Below are 18,918 nucleotides of genomic sequence, written 5' to 3' on the forward strand. Positions count from 1 at the left end.
TGTTGTTAAAATAATTTATAACAATAAATATTGAACATCCAATAAATTATTATTCTTAATAAGGTCTTTGTTAGTGATTGAATTGATTTAATTTAAAACTAATTTTTTTTTAACACTATTATATATTTTAGGTAGATTCTGAATAAAATTAATTAATTTATTTATTTATTTATTTTCTTTTAAGAATAATTAAATATGGATTTTCACAGTCTCATTATATAAATAAGTTCAATTTAAATATATTTTATTCTGTAAAATTTGAAATTAAATTAAAATAATTTAATAAATTGTTGCATATTATACAGTATGTTTGATTTCAGTTTTCTAAATTTAGTTTTTTGAAAATTAAGTTTTTATTTTTTTGTATTTTTTTATTTTTAGTGAATATTTTTAAAATTTTAAGCAATTTTTTTTTTTACTTTTTTAAATGTACCTTATGTAAATGTATCAAAATAGTAAAATATTTGTGAAAAAATATTTTAAAATTTTCATAATTACACAAAAATACAAAAAATATACAAAATTTTTTATATTTTTTGATATTTAGTGTATTTTTTAAAGATTTTTTTTACAAATATTATATTTTTTAAGTGTATTTATGTTAGGTGTGTCTAAAAATTAAAAAAAAATGTTAAAAATATTAAAAAAAATCATTAGAATTATTAAAATAAAAAATATAAATATAATTTTTTTTAAAAATTATTTTCTGAAAAGCAGAACTAAACATGCTTATAATTTTTTTAAAAAATTGAAATTCAAAAATTAGGGGTTATTTTGGATGATCTAAATAAGTGTACTTTTTGTCTTTTTACAAAAAGATGTGCAGAAAAATAAAGAGATGATATGATGAAAAAAATATAAAAAGATGAATTATATAGGGGAGGCCAAACCACCCCTAAGTTAAAAAGAACTATTTAAAAAGTAAATAAGACATTTTCAGGTGGTGTTTGACAAGTGGTTTTGGGGCTAAAATAGTCACAAAAGATAAAATAGGCTATTTTAGTCACAACAAACAAAATATCACATTCAACCCATAATCATTACACTCTTCTCTCACAAAAAAAGTTAAAAAAGCTAAAAAGTCAAAAAATTCTTCCAAAACTAAATTCTTTAGCCCAAACTAAAATAACCAAAAAAATCAAAAAGTCAAAAAGCAAACCAACTTCCCAAACGGGGGCTCAAAGATATTACTAATCAATACACCGTCTTATCTACGCAACGCATGTCCTACCGTCGATATTTCGTCAACCATTTCATCTACAGCCGTTGGATCGTGATCGTGCTAGCCAGTTAATAAATGAATGAAAAAATGAATCAATCAATGCACCGGCCTCGTTTGGAAAGTGGCTATTTTAGAGGTTTTTTTACTTTTTGGCTATTTTAGTAGGCTATTTTAGTTTTTGTGTTTGGGAAGATGAGATGAATTTTTATTTGAGTTATTGTATTGAAAAATGTGTTGAAATGATGTTTGAAATTAAAATGACAAATTTGTCCCTAAGATTATAATTTTTTAAATTGATATAAAGGAGTGAAATTGTAATTTTCCAATTGAGTCTCGAGCTGCAGTCTTTTTTTTTTCTTTTTTTCTTTTTTTGAATTTTGCACCGCCTCCTACTGTTCACGCTTTTTGGCTTATATCCTAAATGAGGCTATAATAGCCTTAACCTGTGTTTTCCGGGCAAATTACAAATACTCCCTCGAGATTTTGTGAAAATACAGATTTCTCTCTGAGATTTGAGAAATTGCATCCTGTCTCCTGAAGTTTATATTTTTATAACAAATTACCCCTTGAAATTTTATTTTTATACAGATTTTTCTCTAATTTTTTCTAATTTATTATGAAAATTTGACTCTCAAGGAACAATTTATAATTCCTCAAACATGACGAAAAATTTGGGTAGCGTTTGGTAGAGTTTTGTAAATGTGATTTGAGAATATGAGTTGTATTTTGAGTTTGTGTGTTGTGAAATTATGATTTGAGTGTAGAAAATTTGTTTGGTTATGGTTTTTAAATAGAGTGTTGAAATGTGTTTTGAATATGTATTTTGAATTATGTTTTGAAAGGTTGATGTGACATGTGAAATAAGAAAATTTGTTTGGTAATGTGTTTTCAAAATAGTTTTCAAAATTTAATTCAATCAATAATTTATTTTGAGTGTACACAACTCTTATATCGATATTCGTATTTTTTATCAACAGTAATAACCAAATTATATTTAAAATACTGAAATTAAAAATTATTTTTTTTTTGAATTAATTTTTTTCAGTAATCTTTGTTGTATAAATTTTTTTTTCAAATTATTTTTCCATTTTAAAATAAATCTATGTCAATTATTTTGTATCAATTAAATTTTTATATCAATTCATTTTTTACGCCTGTACAAACATCTTGTACAATACATTTTTAATTTTTGTTTTTAAATTTTGTTGAAGTCAATAACTTTTAAAAATACATATTAATAAAAATTAACATAAATACACTAAGTTTAATAGATTAAAATACAAATCATATCGTAAACCTTATAAAATATTATCAATTTTTTTTCTCATTTATTACACGTTATTAATTTATTAGGAAATGAGTACAAACATACAATTATTGAAGGACCATCAGCACGCCTATATAATTGAATTCCCCTATGAATTTACTATTTTGTCCCTCTCTATTTACATGGAAAGTGAACAAAAGATAAAGGGTAATTTAGTAATTTCACGAACCTACCTATATACTGAGCCAAAAGAAAAGGGGAAAAGGGACATCATATAGCTGTGTACTTTTCTGAAAAGCATTATTAATATTATAAAAAAATAATGCATAACAAATTAAAATAAAAAAAAAAAAAACAAACCAAGCTTCAGCCTTTTATAAATTCTGGAAAACCATTCTTCTAACCATACCATCTTCACCGTCTTTGGTCCTTCTGGTCTTTGGTCCTTCTGAAAGAAGATTTCAACTTGACCGTCGAGTAATCTGAGTTCCATCAAGAACATTAATTTCAATTACAGGTTAGTTTTGTATTACCTTCGCATCTCGTATTTTATTCAGACTACTTTGGTAGTAAAATACCAGTAGCTTTCGAAGGAAACACCAGTAGCTTTCGAAGAACAGGACACGGTAAACCGGGTGGTCAACCGGCCGGTCATCCCATCCCATGTTCTCTGGCTGCCGATCTGTTCATGTTTTTTATATCTGTTTAATCGTGTTCCATTTTTTTACACTGATATCATATTATTTTTGATATAATTTCTATACATTTTTGTACATCATACTATTTTCGATATAGTTTCCATACATTTTTCTCAATTCATGTTTTAATATATTTTTTATATATTCTTCTTTCACTGTTGCAGCTATCATGCCAAGAACAAAACAAGCCAGACCCGAACGTGGTGAATCCTCAAATCCTGTACACCATCAACCACAGCAACAACATCATGACAATTTAAATAATGATTTTTTATCGTATCATTATGAACAAGCCTATTCACATTTTATTAATCGACCAATTATTACGGGAAGAAATGTAAGACTACCTTCTCAATATGACCCGCTCTTAGTTGGTAAATTAGATACAATGGGATGGCTACCTTTAACTAATTTACCAAATAAGATATATCCCCGTATTGTACGATTATTTTATGTTCACTTGACAGCTAGTGACCAACAAAATGAACCGTTCAGTCTGACCTCCTATGTGAAAGGGAAAACAATCACACTCACTCTCCGTGCTTTCGCACAAATTATTGGAGTTCAAACAGGAGATTTACAATGCTATTTTCAAAATGAGTCTGCCTTAGAACGGATGTTTGGTGATGTCACTCAGATCTATACCACAATTTGTGACAACAAATTCAGCGGCACTAATTTACTAGCCAGACATTTAAAACCCCACCTTCGTATTCTTCATCGATGGATAGTTGAAAATGTCACTCCCAAAAAAGGCCATTATGATAGTGTTTCATGTTTTAATGTGTATTTGTTATACTGTTTTGAAACTGGACAGAAATTAGATTTATGCTTCATATTACTCAAAGAAATGATGATTGCAAAACTCGATACTCTGTCTGGTCGGTCACTACCTTATGGAGCTTTGTTAACCACAATTTTCAAAGCGCATGATGTCAACCTTGAAGGGGAACAATATGTCAAAATCACTTCACCAATTTCTGAGTACATACTGACCCGAGGTGGTGGTGCTGACATTTTGATGAGCTCTATTAATATTGAAAATGAACCAATACCCGATGAGGAAGAACCCAATGACAATGCGATGCCACCAAATGAACAACCCCATTACTGGACTGATTATTTGACTGCGGAACAGGAACGGTACAATCAGCGCGTACAATGGGAACAACAAATGGCTAATCAGCTCAATACATTGGGTACTCGATTCGATGAATTTGCCGCTGCTCAAAACTCACTGATTCAACAATTTAGCGAGTTTCGTATAGACTCAGGGAGACATGATGAAGTGACAAGGAACCGCATTGATCAGATTGACCATCGAGTCACTCAGCTATACCATCACTATTACCCTCCACCGCTAACACCACCTGATAATGATGCTTAAGTTGTTGAAAAATCAGTTTCAATGGTGAAACAGATGTAGTGGCTACATGTTTTTTTTTTCAATTTTTTTTTTGGTTATTTATGTTCTTATTTTGTTGTACTTCTTTTATTTTGTTACTTTGTTGTAAACTTCTGTATTTATGTCATGAATAAGAAGTGTTTTTTTTAAATCTATATAAAACAAGTTACAATGTTCTGACAATTTTGTTCATAAAGATTTCGCAAACGGAAAAATTATGGGCGTAGAAAAATAAATATATGTGAACAAAATAAATGTCTAACAAATCATTCATTTCAATGAAATGAATAAAAATTAAACAAATAAAAATTAATTTGTCTGTATCAATTAATACAAAAAATGAAATTAATGTTGTAAAATGAAATAAAACAAGTTTCAAGTAAATAATAAACCATTTTTTTTAAAAAAGTAAAAGGAAAAGAAAAAGTTAATATGAACAAAATTTTTAAAAAATAAGGTGTAAAAAGAAAAAAAAAATTAAATTGATAAACCGAATTAATAACAAAACTTTCAAATTGTTTACTATTTAACAAAAAGTCAAACCCACGAATATGTCATGTACAAATATTTTTTCACAAAATTGAAAATAATAAATTATAATTATTTTATTAATTTCGGTCATTATGAAACCTTTATTACATTACTTCACCCACCACCCAGGACCCACCACCACCCACCTACCACCCACCACCACTCACCATCCACCACCACCTACCACCCACCACCACCCACCTCCTACCACCCACAACCACCTACCACCCACCACCACTCACCACCACCCACCACCTACCACCCACCACCCACCTGCCACCAACCACCACCTACCACCCACCACCACTCACCACCATCCACCACCACCTACCACCACCCACCTCCTACCACCCACAACCACCTACCAACCCTACCACTCACCACCACCCACCACCCACCACCTACCACCCACCACCCACCTGCCACCAACCACCACCTACCACCCACCACCACTCACCACCATTCACCTCCCACCACCACCCACCACCACTCACCATCCACCACCACCTACCACCCACCACCACCCACCTCCTACCACCCACAACCACCTACCACCCACCACGTACCACCCACAACCACTCACCACCCACCACCCACCACCCACCTCCTACCACCCACAACCACCTACCACCCACCACCACTCACCACCACCCACCACCTACCACCCACCACTCACCTGCCACCAACCACCACCTACCACCCACCACCACTCACCACCATCCACCACCACCCACCTCCTACCACCCACAACCACCTACCAACCCTACCACTCACCACCACCCACCACCTACCACCCACCACCCACCTGCCACCAACCACCACCTACCACTCACCACCATCCACCTCCCACCACCACCCACCACCACTCACCATCTACCACCACCTACCACCCACCACCACCCACCTCCTACCACCCACAACCACCTACCACCCACCACGTACCACCCACAACCACTCACCACCCACCACCCACCACCTACCACCCACCACCACTCACCATCCACCTGCTACCACCACCCACCTCCTACCACCTACCACCATCGATGACCCACCACATTACATAATGACTGAAAGTAATAAAATAATTACACATTTAAAACCAGTACTCAGTACGATATGGAGTTGCCTTGTTGACATTCATTTTCTATCCGTGGCCAACATGATTTTGCCACATAGCAGTAGCAATTGCATCCCGAATGTTCGATTGATACGTTAACCCATGTTGTGACATGTCAACGTAGTCAGCTTGGTTTCCAACAAGCTCGTCTGCTTCTGCTTCTGCGGTCATTTCATTATCAGCTTCCATAAATAATGGGTCCATAGCTGCATGCAAACGGATCCAATTGTGCACTACACAACATGCAATCACGAGAGGCCCTTGTCTTGTAGACTTGTAATTTGGCATGGACCGCAATATTGGGAAGCGCTTCTTCAGAACACCAAATGTTCTTTCTATGACATTGCGTAATGACGAATGGCGATGGTTAAACAATTCCTTTGGTCCTGAATAATGATGGCCACGAAACTCTTGCAAGTGATATCGTTGAGACCGAAATGGGGCAAGAAATACAGGCATGTTTGTGAAACCAGCATCAACTAAATAGTACTTACCTACATGTAAATAATGAATATACAGTTCTGTCAATTGATAAGTGCACAAAAAAAAAAGTGCACTATATGATATTTGCGGACAGTTACCATTGGGTGGGTGTGGGAACTGTAGATCAGCTCGTGTAATAGAGTCAATCAAAATAGCGTTGTCGTGAGCGCTACCTTCCCATCCGGAATTAATAAATGTGAACAACATATCGAAGTCGCAAGCTGCGAGTACGTTTTGCGATACCGTTGATTTCCGACCGCGGAATGTATTTTGTCTTGAAGCGGGGACCCATGCATCGACCAACGTGCCATCAATAGCACCGACACAATCCTAATTGACAGATATTTATTTGACATTAAAAGCAAAACAAACTTCGATATTACTTTTATAATTTAAAAGGAAATAATATTTATTTCACATACGTTATTGATATGTACAACTTACAGGATAGCCATATTGTTCATACCTTGAACCAGGGAAAAAACCTCGTGTCATTTAAAATTTTTGCCGGTGTGTCGTCTTGGTTACGTGGCCTGATAACCGTTGATGCAAGCTTGCACAATGCCCGCATAATAATTTTTATATGCCGACAAATTGTTTCCGTGGAGTGCTGAAATCTATCTGCCAATAGTCGATGACGATCATTTTGTGCAAAAGTGTATAAAAAAATTCCAAGCGATTCCTCGACACTTATATGCATATGCTCAATATCGATAAAGCCATTGTAGAGTAAAGTGTCTTTCAATAAAATGAATGTTTGTGCATCCATTCGCATAATGTTCATCATTGTTTCTGGATGGCCGGTTAATAGGCCGAAGATGTAATCATCACCTTTGAATGGACACGTTCGCTGCGGTCGGCGAGTACTTGAGGCGTTGATTTGGTCATGCATGCAAGCAATCATCAAAAAATCCATAAAATCATCAGTAACCTCATCCTCGTCTGATGAGATCTCCATTGAATTATTTTCTCTGTCGGATGACATATGGTTTTGTCTACATCACAGTAAAACCATAATTATAAAATATGTCATTAATGCTGCAACACATACCATTAATGGTGAAATAGAATTAAAAAGGAAGTATATGAATAGTCGGCCGTAGTTATATTTCAGTGTACACTAAAATTTATAGAAGGACAAAATTTATTTAATACGTGCTCATATTGTCATAACACAACATAATAGAAAAGAAAACATAAATTACTTAAAAGTTAAAAAAAAAAAAAAAAAAAACATACGAAGATAGGAAAGGGAAGAGGATATGATAGAAGGAAAAAGAAAAGAAAAAACCAAGTAAGGAATAATGAAATCATTTTTTAGTTCAGACAGGGCGATTTGATAACGCAATCAATGAAGAGCTTCTGACTTCACTGCAAAGCGAGGATCATGGGTAGGCGCAAATGGGTAGGAGTGCGCATAAAAAACCTTCGCCATTCCTTATCCTTGAACAGTGTCAGTGCCTTAATGTACTGCACTGGTGGTATGTCCCCAAGCTCTAGTAATGCATCTTGACAAGCATCAAGAGAGTAATCATCACCACCTGCACTTACAGCCTCTGTCTCATTTTCTCGTGCACGTGAATGTCCTGTTTTTGCTTGTACATAGGATGTGAAAGCTGCGCACACATCATCAAACCCACTTGACCGTGACTTTTTAGAACGACCACTGTCAGTCTGGCTGGTTGTAGGGCCCCTCTTGTGACTTTTGCCCTTTGATGGATCCATGTACTCATCCCCATATAAGTCAACAGGAATTGCCTCAGCAGCGTTACTCCCACCGGCATTACTCCCACCAACATCAGGGTTCCAAAATTTATTTAACATGTCATCTTCTTCTTCTGAGTCAAGGGCTCCTTGTGTGGATGCACGAGATAAGGCCCCTGTGGCACAACAATTTTCAACAATTTCTGCCATTTCTTGAAAATATTCAAATCCTTTTGTCCTAAACTTCTTCACATTTCTGTTGGCCTACAACAAATACAAATAAAGAATTAAGCACTGTATGTATCATGAAATCTTTAAATTAAAATTATTTAATAGTACAGATTAATGAACAACCTTATCCCAAAATTCATCAGGTGCAACAACATTGCCTACAATTGGATCCCATCCCAGACCAGTCTGTGCCTGGAGTCGCTTAAATGTCTGATAATCAGCTTTCAATCGCTGATATTTTTGGCGCACTTGTGTTGCTGTATACCGAAATCCATACAAATTGTGCAACTGATTTGCATAATGATTCCAATGCCTAATTGTCCACGAAGTAGTACGGCCAGTTGTTTGATTTTTTCTAACCTCATCTCTCAACATATTAATTAATTTTGTTTCACTTCTGGCCGTCCACATTTTTGTTTCTTGGTTGTCATCAGAATTATTTTCATCCATCTATAAACATACAAATGAAATTTAAACTAGTCTGGGTAGATATACAACACAAACAGATCATAACAGAGCAAAATTATTTCAAAGAGAACACAGATAAAAAAAAACAGCAGATGATATTATTTAAAGGAAAAAAATAGCGTAACAGATTACTTCAATTCAAATAGCAGAAATATAACCACAACTAATAAAAAAAATCAGGTAAGTAGGAGAAAACCAGTAAAAAAGATGTAAGGTTATTTAAAGGAAAAAAATAGCGTAACAGATTACTTCAATTCAAATAGCAGAAATATAACCACAACTAACCAAAAAAAAACAGCTAACATTATCTTTGAATGGTAGGAGAAAACCAGTAAAAAAGATGTAACGAAAACGGGACGGGTAGAAAACGAAGTAGGAAAAAAACCAGTAAATAAACCAGTGGAGGGGTGGGTAGGTCGACCGGCCGGATGACCCCGGGGAAGACCGGCCGGGTGTCCAGGTACAAGTTCAGAAGTTCTTTTCTTGCAGAAGGTTCAAACAGCTCACAATTCAAAACAACAACCGATCTGAAATGAGAAATAGGGGTCCACAAATTATGAGAAACCATTTGGGAACTGATTTTAACTTCTCAAAAATTATTTATATATAACAGATTCAGATCGATTTAGCAGCTTACTGCTATTCTTCTTCGCAAAAGGTGAAACAATTCAGGAAAATAGAAAACATCTTAAAATAAAAAAAAATAGCCCCTTACACTTCTCAGAAAATATTTGAGAATTGATTTCGACTTGTATAAAATCGTTTGCAGTTGAAGGATATATTTACCAGATTCGTGGGACTTGAATAATTATCGCCGGTGATGGAATGTGTATACTGACTTAAGGTAGCACTGTTTCTTCGTCGGATTCGACAATAAATTTCATCAATTTGACCTGAAAGAAAAATAAAATAAAATTAGGGATGAATTTTTCAAATCATTTTCGTATAACAAAATATGTAAATAAATTTGTGAGTTCTTTTACGTCGCAGTCGTCGTTGTTTCGTTGCCCGTAATAATAATCTTCCACAACGCACAAATCGTAAGGGACTCGATTTGTGAAAGATGATACCAGTATAGAGCGGGTTGGGTGGATCCATTATTTATAAAATCAGTCTTCTCTGTGAAGGCCACCCGTGATAAATCTGAAGTGCCTGTGATGAATCTGAAGTATCTGAAGTACTGATGTTTGATAGACAAGCCTACCCGTGATCAATATAAAGGACTAATATTTGATACAGAGATGAGCTTCACGTGAATATTTCAGAGACGATGGAATATTTCAGAGACGATGGAGACGACATAGAAGGACATGAAAGAATGCACAAGAGTTGAAAGTAGAGATACAACCTGCCAAACAGGTTTTCATACTATAATTTGAATTCACACGCGAAAATCTATTTTGAGTGTTCTATCCAAACGTGAAGCGCGAGTTTACACGTTGAAAACTAATTTGAAAATACAACCAAACAGACCTTGTATTTTTATCAAATGTCGAAGGTGGTTTGTAATTTGCCCGTGTTTCCCAAACAGCGCCACCGTCTCATCTACGGCCACGTTCGTCTTACCGTTGATATTTCCTCAACCATTTCATTTACAACCGTTGGATCATGCTAGGCAGTCAATAAATCACGCTCAACCTCTTTCTTCTGTGCATGGTCGTTTCTTTAATTTGTTCTCTCTCTCTCTCTCTGTCTCATCTTGAGACATTATCGCCTCTATTTTTGTTAGATCTGTTCTTTTTCATTTCTCATCTTCGAAATCTCTCTCCAGATCGATAGAGATCGTTTGACGATCTACGATTTGATTATGGATTCGAGCATTTTTTTTGAGAAATTCGCCTCCTTTCGTAGATTCAGAGATATGTGGTTCAAGACTCCTCTTTTACTCGTCCATGTCTTTTTATATCGATCGAAGTTGGTGCGGATTTGACAGATCTATACAGGTATGTAGTTGATCTGATCTTGAATTATATTTATATTTATTTGATTAATTGCTTGAATGCTCTCGAAGTGTGCTCTTGTCTCTATATTAGTTTTGAATTTATTGTAATTCTTTGATCAGATCTGATCATTTATGAAAACTGTGTTCTTTCTACAGATCTATAAGATATAATTTTGGATCTTGAATTGACGCCGTTGACTTTTATCTTTGACAGAACTAAATTCAGATTGAGTTCGAAGTCATTTGATTTTGGACGCGCATGAAGAAGGCAGGCGGTGGCGAAGCCAACGGAGGCTTAGAGAAGGGTGGTGAAGCTGCGTTCCTTTGTAAGGGTTTGTTAGATCCCTTTTTGTTGTTTATGCAATGTAAGCATAAGGACATGTTCATGGCATACAAGAAGGGAGTATGTGTTTTTTTTTTTTTTTTTTTTTTTTGGGCCGGGGGGGGTGGGGGGGGAAGGAATATGAGATCTGTGCAATGTTCTAATGGTTGTCACACGACCTTTGCCATGTCAGGTGCGCTTGCTTGGCAGGTCAAACAATACCTAATAAAACTTGTTTGTTGGTGTTTTGAGGGGAGAAGGTACGGGGTTTTGCCCGGCTCTCCCTTCTTGTGTCTTCTTTTTTTTTTTTCTGTTGTTTTTTCTCTACCCTCTTTTTCAAATCGGTTGTCCGTGTCTTTATTTGCCACTTCTTGGTTCTTTTTATACCAATTCGAGGCAAATAGGACATACATACGCAAGCAAACACAAGGATTGGATTAGCACCATATGACTACTCAGTCCAACAGGTACAAGCTACAATGCCCTCAAAACTTATTTTTCCATTTACTATTCGCATTTTCTTAACATTTAACATCATTGATTGCATAATTTGAGCCAAAAAAATCCAATCTTCGTATTTAATTTAAAATCCATTGGCCTCATTTTGGAGGCCTAACAATTTTTGACCCATAACTATTTTTATACCGGCAAATTGAATCCGTAAGAACGTTTGTAATTCACCATCCATTAATGTTCTCCGCAGTTTTGAAGCCGTGATTAGCATTTTGTGTTCTGTCTATTTATAATATCGTCATTTGTATATTTATAGTCCATAATCTGATCAAGAAATTCAGCTTTGTATTTGTTTTATAATTAATAATTGGCCTATGGAGGCTGCTCAGATTTGACACACAAAATTCTAATTTATTTTGCAAAATTGAATGGCAATGAGCAACCTTGAACCAAACTCTACTTTGACTCGCAAAACCAGAATTGGCTCTGCAATTTTGAAGATGAATTTGCATTTCTGTTCTCTATGTGATTTTAGTACTTCAATAATATTTAGTTTGCGGTGCTATTATTATTTCAAATGTAAAAGTTTGAGTTGCTTCAGATATAATATGACATGTTCGGATATGATTGTGTAGAGTTCCAGTTGCATGGTCATGTGGTTCTAAAGCATGGATAAATGCTGAATGAACTGTATACACATGCTCTGTATTTTTATGTTTAATTTGTTGGGTTTTTGAGTTTGGTAGAGCAGTGGTTTGAAATTGCAAGGAATGTTTCCCAATGGGTTGTTGCACTGGTTTCAAAAATGTCTCTTTTGTAATCTGCTATAGGCTGTGAAGCTAAAGTTTTAGTGTTGGCTGCCTGTGGCTGAGTCGTGCAACTAGCAATTGTGAGAATTGTTAGAATGCTGGATTTTGACTTTGTTCATGCTGATATGATTTGGAATGTTGATAATCTTGCCTCGCAACAGTATTTTCTTGCTTGTCAGACTAGTGGCAGAAGTGGGGGCGTACTCCAATTGTGTTGAACCTTCTTATCTTCATAATTTTGGTGGCATATACTGATGTCCTTGTATAGCTCGTATCTCATGTGGTTTATTCAGTTAGTCTCTTTCCTGGGATGTTATCAATCGAAACCACTATATAATCCATTATATTTTGTAATTTTAATCATGTATGCTAGTTGGGCCAGTAGCTATTTATGTGAGAGAGTAAATTTCAATCTTAGTGCATTCATTGCTGTTTTGTCTTTTCTTTTATTGTCCCTACTGTGTGGCCAAAAAGCTGCTAGGGAAGTTTTTTGTGCAGGTTGCATTCCAGATATACGCTTCCATTTGGAATTTCATTGTATCCATGTGGTATGGCGCCGATCCAGTTGTTTTCACTTCATATGGAGAATGTGTTCCAAGTATGCAGTTGTCGTGATGCAGCCTGTGAGGTATTTATCTTTGAGATTGGTTTCTTTTATGATATCTTTGTATGATCAGATCAGTATTGATTTCTCACAAGCCTGAGGTTATATGCTTCTTGTCAAGGTTGTGCCTGCTATCAAATTTGTGTTTCCTTTGCTTGGAGCAATGGTGAAGTCTGTGTAGCATTAATTTTGGCATTTGAAGTTGGGTTAGTTTTGTCCTGATTGTCAAATTTGAAGAATAAATTGGCATTGTGATTTTTAGCTTGTTAGTGTAGCTATTTAAATTGTTTATTATTTGATTGGTGAAAGGTGGAAATTGGGCACAGCACAGCAGTCATGTATTTGTCATTTTTAGGGAAATAACTGCAGTGGCTGCAGCAAAAATAAATTTCAAAAACATGAAAGAGTAAAGTATTTCAATAATTAAAATGTATAATTTTTTTTCATGTTTTTGTAATTTTTTTTTTGGTTGCACCCACTTTGCAGTTATTTCTCCATAGTTTTGGGGATGTTTGGTAAGTTAGCTATTTTAAGAGGTTATTTTAGTAAAGTTAAAATAGTTGTTAGTGTTGCTATTTAAATTGTATATTATTTGATTGGTGAAAGGTGGAAATTGGGCACAGCACAGCAGTCATGTATTTGTCATTTTTAGGGAAATAACTGCAGTGGCTGCAGCAAAAATAAATTTCAAAAACATGAAAGAGTATAGTATTTCAATAATTAAAATGTACAACTTTTTTCATGTTTTTGTAATTTTTTTTTTGGTTGCACCCACTTTGCAGTTATTTTCCCGTAGTTTTGGGGGGTGTTTGGTATGTTAGCTATTTTAAGAGGTTATTTTAGTTTTTAGTTATTTTAGTAAGTTAAAATAGTTGTGTCTGGAAAGATTGAATTTTTTTTTAAAAGTTGGATGTGTGATATTTGTGTGGGAAAAGTTATTTTGGACTGTTTGGTTAAATTTATTTCAAATAGTTTTTGATTCTAACAACTTATTTTAAGTCAAAAAGGTTGATTTTGAGAAGCTGCTTACCTCTTATTTCTGATTATCAGTTTTTGTTGTGGACATATTAATTTACAGTTATACTCTTAGATTTTTTTATTTTTTATTTTTTTAAAAATAGAAAAGATCCAAATAGATTATAAAATATTATTATTATTTTTTATGAAAAATGTAGACAAATAGTGAATAATAAAAAATAAAAATTAATTAAAAAAGCTACACAGTTTATTTAACAAACACTACTCAGTAACTTAAATTTATAATCTAACAGTTATATCAAACAGATTAACAGTTTCTGATTAAAGTCATAATCTATTATTTGTTAAGGTATAATTTATAATCTGTTTTAACAGTTATACCAAACAAACAGTATCAATATACAGGTTGGGTATTTTGAAATTTTCACCCCCAAATAAACTTGTCTAATTAGCATTTGCTCCCCAAAATTTAAATTTTATGCTCTCACATAGCCACCTCTACCTACTGTCATTGTCTATACCCACCCTTAACCTAGACTATTTTGAACCACATACTCCCTATCTGAGAGTTGTGCAATCGACAATATGATTCTTGGTCATCTACAAGGCACTACAACCATCCTTGAAATCTTCATGGCAGCCCATGAATTCTAATGATTTCAATCTTCATTGGTGTTCAAGTGGTATATGGGCCTCATTTGGCAGGGCTTACAAGCCCAAAATGCTTAATTAAGTTTCATCACCAAAAAGTCAATTTAAGCTACTTAGGTTCGTTTGGGATATGGGTTGGTTTTTTTGGTCATTTTAGCGTGGGATTAAAAAGTTTTGTTTGGAATTAGTTTTTTTTACTTTTGTAAAATAAAAAATATAATGATTATGGGTTGGATGTGATGTATTGTCTTATTAGATAAAAAAGTTTTTTTTGTTTTTTTTGGATTAAAATAGCCAAAAAGTTTTGGGTCTTTGTTCTTTCCAAACAAATCTTTATGGGTGTTTGGAAAGTTGTTATTTTAGTAGGCTATTTTAATTTTTGATTATTTTAGTAGGTTAAAACTTTTGTTATTTGATATTTGTGAGGGCCAACTTCACTCTTTTGTTATTTGCTGTTTAACAAAAGCAGTAATCTTGAAAAATTGATCAACTTGGTCTTTTAGCAATTTAAAATTAAGCCTTGGAAATTTTGAATTTCTCTGTTAGTGTTAAAATATTGTTTTTGTATTGGTTGAGGGTCATCATTCAAAATCTTTGTTGAGGCTAGGTTTTTTGGTTTGAAATTCGTTAGTTTGTATGGTTGGATGAAAGAATCATGTATTCTCTGTTACATTATTAAAAATGTATATGTTATGTTATAGCTTGTTTTAACACGTTTTTGGGGTTAATATTTGTTTGAGTACATAAGTTATACCTGGAATGCTTTTATAATGGAAAATAATTTGTTTTTCAAATATTGAAAAATAAAAATATGTAATGTAATTTTTGTATCTAAATCCGAAAAACAAAATGGTATGGGTGTTTTGGGAAGTTGGTAAAAAGTTGGCTTTTGATTTTTAACTAAGTTTTTTGGTTTTTTTTGGAAGGTGATTTAGGAAGTGGGTAAGAAGTTGGTAAAAAGTTTTTTTTTTTTTTTTTATTTTTGGTTTAATATTTTTAAAGTGTCACATCACTTTAAAATGATCAAAATATCATTACTTTTTAATTAAATTTACAATTTTGCCTTTTTGCATGTTAACATTTTTTTGAATTAATTAATTACAATGTTTCATAGGGTAGTTTGGTAAATGGTTGAGTTGTTTTTTTGGGTCTTCCCAAATGGGATTTTCAGCGTTTTTGCATGGTTTGGTGTTTTTTTTGAATTCACAAAATGCAGCTTTTTGTTTAAGTTGCCAAATCGTTTAAGTAAAAAATTAATTAGTGTGTTTGGTTTTAATTTTTTAAATTCAGTTTTTTAAAAATTAAGTTTTTTATTGTTAGAGTTTTTTGTTTCTGTGAATATTTTTGAAAATTTAACTGAATTTATTAGACTTTGTTAGATGTATTTTATTTCGATGTATTTAAATAATAAAAGTACGAAAAAAATATTTTACTCTGTTAGATGTATTTGTAAAAAAAATACTTTAAAAAATTAATAATTGCACAAAAATATTGAAAATGTATTAAATTATGTATTTTTTTTTTAATGACTGGTTGATGTATTATTAATTAGTTTACCTTGATGAAGCTTCCTTGTGGATACATAAGCTCAAATTGGTAAGAGCGCCCAAACAATTTTACATGTTTGAGACTGGTTTTGTTCACATGTTTTTATGGTGTGTCAAGTAAATATGACTTCACCTTCATTGGTTCTCCCAATGAATGGAAATGTGAGTGAATAAAACTGTTCTCTAATATGTTGTGTTTGGGAGGATAGTGGTTCGAGTCCACTTGGATCCTTTGGTTCTCTCATTTTGGAATGAAATTGAATTTTATCTTGTTATACTAATAAACTTTCTCATGAAAATTGAGATTGTGAGTTGAATTGATGAAAATGTAAGAAAGGTTCAGTTTTCAAAAACAAAAAAATAAAAATCTATTGTTAGTATTAATCATTGTGACTATGAAAGTAGCACTTAGGCTCCGTTTGGGGACTTACCTTTTTAGTCAAAAAGTTAAAAAGTTACCTTTTTGGTCAAAAAGTCAACAATTCATATCAAAAAGTCAAAGATTCTCTTTTCTCTCTACTTTTTGCACATCTTTTCGTAATTAGTCAAAAAGTCATTCCAAATATATAAATTTTTTTTATTTACTTTTTTAGCCAAATAGTCAAAAAATTACTAAATTAGTCTGTTTCTAAACGAGGCCTTATTAGCCTTAGCTAGGGGGTTCTATTGAACTGGGGCATTATTGTTTTTAACATTAGGTCCGTTGTTAATGCTATATAATAGAGTTTTCTGCCATTTTTTTTTTATATATACATATATAATAGATTTGTATAAAATAGTGGAATAATGATATCTTCATATAACAGAGTTTACTTGTATAAAATAGTGGATTATTATTGAAAGGTGGCACTATATATGTCGGTGATGAAATCTTTATATAATAGAGTTTACTTGTATAAAATAGTGGATTATTAGCGAAAGGTGGCACTATGCATGTCGGTAATGATATCTTTAGAATAATGTGGACTAATTCTCTAGTTGAAAATTATTTGGCGCTCTGGGGCATTACGTAGTTGTGACCTCACCAATTATCACATGAGAAGTTATTTACTGATTTTGGAACATAGTCAGCTAGTGTTTCAAGAGCGTTGTGATTAGTAGAGAAAATGAGACTTACTATTATGTTGGGGCATGAAGGAAAAACAAGATTGCAGGTGAGAGAATAAAAATAATCATAAGAATTATGTGAGTCCTGACACTATCATGTGACGTAATTATACGTGTATGATGCTGGTCAAATCAGCATCAAACCTTGTATTAGTGTTTTGTGTTTTGTAAAAATCATAAGGGATCTATATAAATAGAAATTATGTAGGTCCCGACACTGTAACGTGGCGTAATTATGGATTATCACGTGTATAATGTTTGTCAAATTCACGTCAAATGCTGTATTAGTGTTTTATGTTATGTAAAAATCATTAGGATATCGATATAATAGCCCTAACTGTAGATTGTTTGAAATAGGACTTTTGAAACATTCAAACTACGCAAAAATCACTATTTCTCTATGGAAATTATCCATTAAATATTTTGATAATATATCTTTTAGGAAATTTGATTCTGTACAATTTTTGTTCTTTGAGTTTTGATTAATTCGAATTATTTAAGCATAAAACGGTGCATTTTTATACTTATTCAGTAAGTTATTTATGATTAAATTATATTAACTTTATTTTTTTTGCAGAATGGTGGGTTTTACTAATTTTTTTTATGCAGGGCAGTGTTGACCCACTATATTTTTATTTCTATTTTGATTATTTTATAATCCATTTATATTTCGTTGTGTACGGACAAGAAACTAAATGTCACCGTATCTCGAGAAATTACCCATTCGTCTCGGTGCAGTTGGAACTACTTGTCTTGTCTCGTAATAAGAATTTAATGTATTTTTTTTTTGTGTCTGGTAGACACGTAGGTGTTGAATCTTGTACTCATACCAGTATATCTGTATACTGACTCGTTTTGTCTCTTGGCAACTCGGGTGCGTTTTGTTTGAGCGCAGTCGAACTTCCTTTGCAGGATTAGTTGAGGCTATGATGGTGACATGAAATAACTATGATCGTAGGACATATGTCTTGGATTTCTTTTGTTTTCTTGAGTTTAGAGTTGAGATTAGTTTATGTATTTATTTATTTTTTTATGACTTTAGTATTGGAATAATTTGGCATGGTTTATAACCGTATTTTATTTAAGTTGTTTTAACTAGTTGTTGCTACCTTAATATTGAGGTATTGGTTCTTTATGAGATATTGGTGGATGGTTTGATTGGTGTTTAGTTTTTTTGTTTCACCCCTAGGATTTGGATGATGGAATTTTGATTGGGGTTTAGTCCTAATTTAATATTTAATTGTCCGAATTTTGGGGTGTGACAGTTTAATTTGGGCGTTGAAGGATTAATTTGAGTGTTAGAAGACCCACAGTTGTTCAACAGTTCAGGGTGTTTTATCTTGTATAGGGTAGGGGTGCAACTCGGGCGGGCTTAACCC

The 18,918-nt window shown here is 33.4% G+C and overlaps 1 protein-coding gene and 1 long non-coding RNA gene across 4 annotated transcripts; one reads left to right on the forward strand and one right to left on the reverse strand.

The window, feature by feature from the left end:
• Positions 1-7,530: 7,530 nt before the first annotated feature.
• LOC145823085 (uncharacterized) lies at positions 7,531-10,547 on the reverse strand. The gene is made up of 4 exons (XM_082922187.1): positions 10,110-10,547; positions 9,913-10,019; positions 8,782-9,108; positions 7,531-8,691 (listed from the first exon to the last, which is right to left on the reverse strand). The coding sequence occupies exons 1-4, from the start codon at positions 10,222-10,224 to the stop codon at positions 8,092-8,094; spliced, it is 1,149 nt and encodes a 382-aa protein (XP_082778313.1). The 5' UTR covers positions 10,225-10,547; the 3' UTR covers positions 7,531-8,091.
• Positions 10,548-10,666: 119 nt separating this feature from the next.
• Positions 10,667-18,653, forward strand: LOC114322731 (uncharacterized). 3 transcript variants are annotated; one of them, XR_014365214.1, is made up of 4 exons: positions 10,667-11,069; positions 11,283-13,280; positions 13,378-13,792; positions 14,090-18,653. It is a non-coding gene; the product is annotated as an uncharacterized LOC114322731 (long non-coding RNA). The 3 variants fall into 3 exon arrangements; XR_014365213.1 differs by lacking the exon at positions 14,090-18,653 and adding an exon at positions 13,824-13,998 and having other exon boundaries at positions 13,378-13,771; XR_014365215.1 differs by lacking the exon at positions 14,090-18,653 and adding an exon at positions 13,824-13,998 and having other exon boundaries at positions 11,283-13,771.
• The last annotated feature ends 265 nt before the right edge of the window (positions 18,654-18,918 follow it).

This window comes from Camellia sinensis, chromosome 3 (genome assembly GCF_055761805.1).
Source record: "Camellia sinensis isolate YWXY chromosome 3, ASM5576180v1, whole genome shotgun sequence".
NCBI classification, from domain to species: domain Eukaryota; kingdom Viridiplantae; phylum Streptophyta; class Magnoliopsida; order Ericales; family Theaceae; genus Camellia; species Camellia sinensis.

What these genes read in the sequence shown, in the direction of transcription:
- LOC145823085 (XM_082922187.1), bottom strand. Translation starts at nt 10,224, where the DNA reads ATGGATCCACCCAACCCGCTCTATACTGGTATCATCTTTCACAAATCG. An exon ending in GAAACAACGACGACTGCGAC is followed by an intron (nt 10,020 to 10,109) that starts GTAAAAGAACTC and finishes TTTTTCTTTCAG; the next exon opens with GTCAAATTGATGAAATTTAT. An exon ending in CTGATGAATTTTGGGATAAG is followed by an intron (nt 8,692 to 8,781) that starts GTTGTTCATTAA and finishes TATTTGTTGTAG; the next exon opens with GCCAACAGAAATGTGAAGAA.